The 8,902-nt window shown below is 39.9% G+C and overlaps 1 protein-coding gene across 1 annotated transcript; it reads left to right on the top strand.

Moving 5' to 3' along the window:
- Positions 1-6,043: 6,043 nt before the first annotated feature.
- Positions 6,044-6,733, top strand: LOC121807499. Its single transcript, XM_042207737.1, has 2 exons — positions 6,044-6,312; positions 6,411-6,733. The coding sequence occupies exons 1-2, from the start codon at positions 6,156-6,158 to the stop codon at positions 6,614-6,616; spliced, it is 363 nt and encodes a 120-aa protein (XP_042063671.1). The 5' UTR covers positions 6,044-6,155; the 3' UTR covers positions 6,617-6,733.
- Positions 6,734-8,902: the final 2,169 nt, after the last annotated feature.

Genomic DNA, 8,902 nt, shown 5'->3' with positions numbered 1-8,902 from the left:
GTGGGGAATCACGGACTTCGGCCTTCTCCAAGGAAAGCCCGGAGCCGAAGTCCTATTATAAAAAAAGAAACGGTTTTGCCATTTCGGCCACTTGGTTTTGCAGAAGGCCCTAAAAGGCTGTAAGGGGATCAAGTAAAACCAAGATCCTTTCCTTTTAAACTGGAAAAAATTAAGGATTGCCCTCAGAGACAGATCCTTATCTAGCCTACGCAGTTCGGCAGCAAAAGCCGATAAGTGCCTCCAAGAGTTCGGAGTCACCTGACCTAAAGGGAGTTGAAAAAAATCAAGAAGCTCTACAAAAGGCGGGGGAAGAGGAAAACGAAGCCCGCATTCTAAGCAGGCTTCGTAAACGGTGGCATAACCCTCCGGCGGGTCGTTAGCCCTATGATCATCGTCGGGAACCACCGCCTTCCCCCCGGGAAGAAGATATTTTTCGTGTAGAAATATCACGGTGTCCTTACTCAAGACGCTGTGAAAGTACTCTACGGTCTTCTCCCCGGATTCCTTCCGGCTAGAAGACCCCTTATCCCCTTTCCTACCGCTACCCGACTCCGAAGAAGAAGAAGACATTTTTCTTACTTTTTGAAGGTGAAGAAAGTCTGAAGAAGTTCTTGAAAGCGGAGAGAGAATTTTCGCAAAAAAGAGAGAGTGCAGAAGAAGCAGTCGCAAAAGTGCTTCAATGACGAAGAAAGGAGGTATTTATCAGATTCGGCGAAGATTTCAAAATCGTCGCACCGTTTCGAATCCCACCTTTTCAGGATTCAACGGCCGGATTTTACTGTCGCATTTAATGCAGTCACATGCAAGGCACGTCCCCTGACGTCAGCCTCCCCCGTACCTTTATCCAGAATGCCGAAGTGACTCGCTTCGCCGAAGTGATTCACTTCGTCTTTCGGGGGGGGGGGTAGTGATGGGGTACGGACTAAACAAGCCCAACAGCAATGACGGCCCATCAGCCCGAAGCCCAAGGAAGAGTATGAGTTCGGCATGACCAAAGAGTTCGGATGAGTTCGGCATTACCAAAGAGTTCGGCCTCAGCCTACAGCTCGGTAAAAGCCAACCAATCAAGCTCTGCTCTCAGGTCGGCATCAAGCTCTACTCTCAGATCGGCAACCAAAGCAGTTCGGTCTCAGTATTCGACCGAACAAGGAGTTAGTGGACCCATGCAGGATTTCCACAACTTCCAACACACCCACTACCACGTGGCGTCAACTCAGGCCACGATCTTAGGCCATGACCTACACGACCTCCACGACCTAGAGTGATGATGTAAGCCACGATCTTAGTTCAATGTATAAATAGAACTTAGATCTGATAGAAAAGGGTTAGAATCTCTCTAGAGAAATAATCATATAGCAAGTCTGTGTTGTAAGCTGTAATTCGCAGATCAAGCAATACAAACCTGCCCCCATTTCTCCCCGTGGACGTAGATTTACCTCAGTAAATCGAACCACGTAAAATTCTCTGTGTCGTAATTTATTTTTACGTGCTTTTACTAACATCAAAAATTCGCGGAATCATCAAAGATCAATAGATCCAGTAACTAATACTCGTAATGACAGTTCTTCAATAATCATGTAGATTGTAGAATATTGGTGGCGTGTACACGTGGCACAATGGTTCCAAATTCACTATTTGACGGATGTAAAGATGAGATAACTATGGGTTTCCAAATTTCCAAAACAAATTGATTTGAGCATGCCACCTACCATCTTCGATCGGCTTAAACTTTATGGTTGGAGAGCTCAAGATTCACACACATGGTTCATAGCATGACACTTGACACATGACCAAAAAAAAAAGTTTCTAGCTCACACACTTTTTAGACAGCATAATACTAGAAGTGAGTAAAGATGAAGAGAGAAGATCAAGAATCATAAATCAAGTCCATAATTACCACACTTTTTGGCCAGGTGTTCCATCATTTACTGACCCAATTCTTATTGGTGTTAGAAAGAATAGTAATTTACTAATACTAATACTATGTAGCTATAACGTGGTCAGTTACATTGATAAAACGTAAAATTGTATATTTTGCAAATGACTTTTAATCTTCAATCTTTTTATATTATTTGCAGTTCATCATACTACTACATTAATTTTGACTAATACCAGTACAACATGTTGATTGTTTTTTACTGCCACACAAAAGATGGACAACTCACGAGATTTTTATGCAAAATTTGTTACGGAATTGGCCTTCTCTCACTATCTGTCGAAAATCTACTATCATATGACCGGCTAGCCGCCGTTACAACATACGTGTAAATTTATAAAAATTAGTAATGGAATGTCATTTTTATTGTTGATAGCTGAAGAATCAAATGAAAAGATCGACCCGAGATTTATGTGGTTCGATCCACAAACGGATCTACATCCACGAACGAAGGGGAGACGATTTTATTCCGGATACAAACGGTGGAAACCGATTACAATGTTGGAAAAATTGAGATACAAACTTGCCGGATGAAAATTACAAGGAAAATAAAACAATGAAGATTACATGGAAACAACTGAAAATTACACGGAAAAATCTGTGGAAAACAGTAAGCCGAGTCGAGGAGTTCTGTTTCCGCAAGACGAGATACGCCCTGGTAGTGCTATCGGTTTGGCGTGTTGTCCCCAAAGATAAAACGACTTCGTCTCTGAAGTAGCAGTACCACTAGCAGCAGAGCTCCGGCGAACGGGAGTAAGGCGGGGGTAGAGCTTCGACAGGAAGATTATGCAGAGAGGGAGAGAGCGTATATGCAAGAATGCTTGTGTATGTACTGTCAAGAATGCAATGGATGCATGCCTATTTATAGGCCAAGTCCACTCGCAGGCCACATGAGAGATAATTAACACTTAGTTAATTAATCCCTTAGTTTTTCCCATAACTCATTTCTAGCTTTATTGTGACCAACTTTAATATATTATTTCTCACTCACCGGGAATCAGATTTGAGAAAATGAATATACTACGGTCATCTACTTGTAACGTAGATCGACGCTATTGCATTTAATTTCACAAAATTAAATGTATTGTAACATATATTATTAGTCAAAGTCGTTTGACCAAGCACGATTCCAACAATCCCCCACATGAGTGGAAATTGCCAAATGCATATGACTAGGCAGGAAGAATTAAAAAGTGGGGACCAGGACATTCAAATAAGGTAAGTACGGTAAAAGCTGCAACTAACAAACTCATGCAATTTCCTATCCAACTCAGAAACGTAAATGAAGAAAACAGAGCATACTCCTAGATTCGAACAGAATATAGAAATCGGGACGGCGGAAACTCGCCACGAATCGGAAGTACATCAGATCTACATAAACTGAACGAAATGAAACGAAAACACGTAAGCTAGGCATAAAATTAAACCAACACGACTCAGATTCACGTCGAATGCTTAATCCACTCCGGATCCAAGACATCCGAACTCAACACCCAGCACAATCAACTCCATAGCTCCGATTCTCACAGATCTACTCAAATCAACTCCAGATCCCAACAATCACAGACAACCCTACGACATCAACAAGTTAAGAACCCGATTCATCCACAAATAAACTCCATTCTCCCAGATCCAACCACAAACCTGCGATAATCTAGAAAACAACCAACTCCAACCATCCAACTCAGAATTCAAGTAAACATAATCGACACACAAAGATCAACACAGTCGGCATAAACTAAAACGAAACTTGCATAAACACAGAGAATATCCAGAAAACAAAGAGGTCCGAGCCTCGAACAGCGAAGCTCGGCGAATTCAGCAGAAACGTAAACAGAAAATAAATTGTTTCTTCGCCCTCAAGTAGGACGGTGTTACCACCAGATCGAAAAGTGTGTAAGCTAGAAGTGAACCCCAAATATGCCCTTAATTTCCCACGAAAGAACCCAAGTGTGTGAAGAAAAGTGAACTAAGCTACAAGCTGTTGGCGAGGTCTCCAACCGAGAAGATCCCTCCAGCGTGCATGCTTCTCTCTTTTATAGACGCGGACATAACCTTCTAGAGTCTTCGTAGAAATCTCTATTCTACTCTTCAACTCCGAGGCTTCCTCCGTCGAGCAATTTTCCGCATAATGTCCACTCTTTCGCCTTCTTCCTAGGTCCACGCAACTGTCTCCCTTCTTTGCTGGACCTGGCGAAAATCTTCACACACCTGGCTTAAAACGCGTGTTAGACCCAGAAATTTCACGAATTAAAGCCCTAGACCTATGCATGAAATTAGCCTTATCACTAGACTTGGAGGAAAGGGTGAGGTTGAGCTTTTCGAATGCACACGGGGGAATAAGTTCTATAATCAGACATGAGTAAAAGTGATACACCAACTAGAGGCATCGATATAACCACGAACACGAGGTGTTAAATTTTCAGCTTTTACGTACCGCTTATAGCGAGCTGCTAAGAGATCGAACATTATGCTATACATCTAGATATTAGATCTTGAGAAACAAAATGTGGTGAAAATGCTTTTACGACCAATAACCTTTTAGTGCTATACGGGATATCTATATAAGTGGTTGATTGATACGAGATTAACGAATGAGAGACAGAGCATTTACGAATAGTGGTATACAATAACATTATAGAGAAAATTTTGATAACTACCGTAAGAGAAAGGAAATGGAGCCCTACGATCAAGAGCAATAGAGCCCGTACTCATATTTTGAATTATGAAAAAAAAATCGAGGCTATCATAGATTGGATTGCGCGCGTGTGGGCTCTGTCACCTGTCTTATTCCACGATAATTATTACACATAATAATTCATCTTATTAAATACTTCATCTAAGAAGTTTATCATCCCCGATATGGGATAATTAACACTTAGTTAATTAATCCCTTAGTTTTTCCCATAGCTCATTTCTAGCTTTATTGTGACCAACTTTAATACTCCCTCCGTCCCGGGCTACTCGCTCCTTTCCTTTTCGGCACGGAGATTAAGGAATGAGTGTATAGGAAAGTCAAAAATGACGGCTGTAGGTGAAATTTTTTACTAAAAATGGAAAGAGTGCAAGTAACTTGGGACGCCCAAAAAGGAAATAAGTGCGAGTAGTGCGGGACGGAGGGAGTATATTATTTCTCACTCACCGGGAATCGGATTTGAGAAAATGAATATACTACGGTCATCTACTCGGAACGTAGATCGACGCTATTGCATTTAATTTCACAAAATTAAATGTCTTCTAACATTTATTATTAGTCAAAGTCGTTTGACCAAGCACGATTCCAACATACAATACACTCAATCAATCTAGCACACTACTCAATCGAAGAAGACAACTCGATTGTGAAACTCTCAACTAGCTGGCTAAAAGAATTACAGTGTATACTCTATTCTCTCTACTTTCTTGGATCACTCGAATGAAGAAGAAGAAATCAGCTAAGTACAACAACTTAACTGAATGAGCTAACGAGCTCACTCAAAAGGCCGACTCCTCGGCTATCTTGGGCCTTTGGAATTTGGGCCCTGAGTGACTTATTTATTGGGCCGCATTTGGTTGATCCAGCCACACACAAACCCAACAAATGCCGACAAAGCAAAAACTAAACAACTTTAGAAATACACGACAAAATAAAAATCAAAATGTAACTTCTCTGAAGAAAAGTGAGTTCAAACCCATCTCTTACTTATTTAGGCACTCTGTCCATCATTCCATTATTAATCGTAGTCTTAATAGTATGCAATTTATATATACTATAGAAGAAGAAATAATTGAAATATTTGTTAATAAAAAGTAGACTTGAAAGAGAGATTTATACAATGTAGACGCATAAAAGGTGTGCTAAACACTTTTTCCCCTCAAATAATTGATATTATTCCACCAACTTTCCACTCAATCTTTTATTTTATTTGACTATTTTCTTATCATGTTCATATGTTTCTAGAGATATCCCCAAGGACCCCCAACTAGAAAGTGTGCATATACTATCTTGGGCTAGAAAGTTCAATTTTATTAATTTAATTGCATTAAAGTAGTAGGAGTACTACTACTATATTTATCTAGAAACAAATTAAAGATAGTGATATTTTGTTGACCAAATATCGACGTGGCCATACCGTGCGATTCACTCCACATTTTTACATCTATATAACAAATCCATTTTACAATCTCATTACTACAAATACTACTAAATATTTGTCACCCCACTAGATTTTTCTTCCTCATGACTCCGACGTTGAGCTCTCAAGGTTTAGTGTTGGCCACCGCCATGGCCGTCTCGGCCGGCACGGTCGTCCTCATCGATCTCCTCAGAGGAAAGTACTTCCCTCCAATCTCCCAAATTCATCAAAACCAACTCCTCAAATCTTGCTTATCTTCAGGTATAACTATAATCCACACACACATACACATCTTACTTAATTTGTTTCTTCAAGGTTGGTTTTTCTTGAATTGATTAATTTGCAATTTGGTGTGACAGGAAGCAAGAAGAAGAAGAAGAAGAAAGTGAAATTTGCAGAGGATGTGAAGGAACCGAAGGGGAATGGGGAATTGTACAGAAAAGCAGGGAGTAAAAGATCAGAGATTCAGAAAAAATCGTGTGGAAATGAGTTGAAGAAAATGCCTGCGAATCATGCTGCTCTGTATAATGGGATTTTGAAGCAGAGGATGGGCTGTTCCTATTGATCACTTCCTTTTTTTTGGTTTTTGTTTTGTAGTTTCAAGAAAAATCATTGTAAATATATTGATCACTATCTTTGATTTTGTGTGAATATGACCATACCTACAATTTCCTGGCCTTAATTTAAGTCCGCCCATGATCAAAAATCATACTACTACTATTTGCATAGTGGCCCTTCAAATTTCCAGATATTTTATTGTTGCTACTGGTGTTAGTTTATTGTGTTATATTTTAGATATTTGTAAAGCAAGAGTTAAAATTGCAGTGATAGTTTAGGGCTCGTCTGGTAGCCCTCATTTGCTGTGAAACCCAACTTCCATCACGCCTAATCCACCGTTTGGTACGCCTCACACCAATCAGCCGACCCAGAAAACAGCAGCCGGGTTTCAGGCTTTCACATACTACTATGGGCGCATTTGTGTCAACTCTATCATGGTGAGGGTGTGGTATTAGTTTTCGGCATCCGTCGATTAGGCTGAAAAGTTTACAATTGTACCAATTATCCCTTTGAAGTCGTTAATTCCTTTCGTTTTGTGAACCGTTCGCAGCTGAAATTTGGTAGTCGCTGGTGTGCAAATCGACATTCGCCGGTGTCAGACTCTTTTCAATTCCGGTTCCTTCGCATTACCTTCGTCCGGGTATGTCGATTTGTCAAGTTTTGGGGTTCGATCTGTTGGCAGTGAATATGAATTTGGTGTTGATGTTTGAATTTGGGTCCGATTTGAACAAATTTGTCTCTGCATCTGTAGCTATAAAACTACCACACGGTCGAATTGCATTGTTTTCAAGGTCGATCTGTTGGTTTATGTTTTGAATATGTGAATTGTGTTTGGTTGTGATGTTGCATTCTTTCTGGATTTGTGCCAATTTTGCGAATTTGTCTTCGATAAGTCTGGGTTGCAGAGTTTTATTTCATCCTGCATCCTCCATTGTTAATCATTTTTAGGATAGCTTGTTGAGCATCTACCAAAAGCTACGACGTGCTTCTAAGTTGCCGTTCCGTGCTGCCGTATTAGTTCGAATTTGAGCTTATGTGGATTGCGATCTGTTGGTTTAAGATTAGAATATATTATTGGTCTGGTTGTTTAAGATTTGGAATATGTTATTGCCATAGTCCTTTGCTTCAATTCTTTGAGCAAAGTTTGTTAAGTTGCATATGTTTTTTACTTTGTCTTGAATAATTGATTTGGTCCCGCCTTAAAAAATGTCACTCAAATGAGAGGAGATCTTGTGCACCTACTCTAATCTATTTTGTGCTTCTATGTTCCTGTTCCTAAGTACCCTACTAGTTCGAATTGGATTTGTGAATGGACTATTTCTGGATTGATTCCAGTGGTTGTTATTCGGTTATTTAAGATTACCATCTACACTAGCGTCCCTCGTTCCAGCAACCTAGTCGCTCTGTGATAGAGCTCTCTTTATTTGGTTCTTGTTGTAGTTGAGTATGCTCCTGATTGCATGGTCTAGACCCTTGGATATTAACTTCCCGATTGTCCATTTTCTAAATGGAAGACCCAAGGCAGAGAAATCGAAAGGAGGTGGAGGCCGCGGTAGTCATGATTGAGGACATTATCCATGACCATCAACAGAACTACTTGACCATTTTAAATATGGTTAGTAGCTTGTTATACAATTCGAACAACACCCAGGATGAGGAAACAAGGGCCTCTTACAGCATGTCAGAAAAAATGCCAGCTCAAGTCTCACATATGAACCGGCTTACTGGGGTGACTGACGTGGACTGCATCAACAATCTGCGTATGGACCGCAATGCATTTGGGCGCCTATGTCGCATTCTTCGTGATATGTGTGAATTAGTTGATCAAAGGTATGTTCGCGTGGAGGATGACAAATTCATAGTTTAGGATGTTTAGGTGGGTGATTCACACAAGTTGTTGATTAATTTGAGGTATAAAGTCTAGGTTTCATCCACTTATTTGTTGTTTATAGAGCTAACAAGTTTGTCGAAGCCTTGATGCAAAAACAGATCTAAAACGAGCTTAAACGGAGTTGAACGAGACAATACAGATCCCGCTCGGGCGTTCTGGCTGGTATCTGATCTTTATTTTATATCGTTTTTTATCCCTATTAATCATACTTTTGGTACCTGATGCAATTTTCACCTCAAAATGCTCTCTATACAAATACATTTTCCCATTTACGTCATTAAGGATATTTTGGGGATACATAAAATTAGTACCAAAAGTGATATTATAATATCTTCTCTCATTATCTTCACTCTTTATACTATTATTATTAATCGATATTAATATTATTATTGTGATTATAAA

Source organism: Salvia splendens, chromosome 6 (genome assembly GCF_004379255.2).
Source record: "Salvia splendens isolate huo1 chromosome 6, SspV2, whole genome shotgun sequence".
Taxonomy (NCBI): Eukaryota; Viridiplantae; Streptophyta; class Magnoliopsida; order Lamiales; family Lamiaceae; genus Salvia; species Salvia splendens.
The sequence above is the reverse complement of the archived record's forward strand: the minus strand, read 5'-3'. Positions and strand labels throughout refer to the sequence as shown.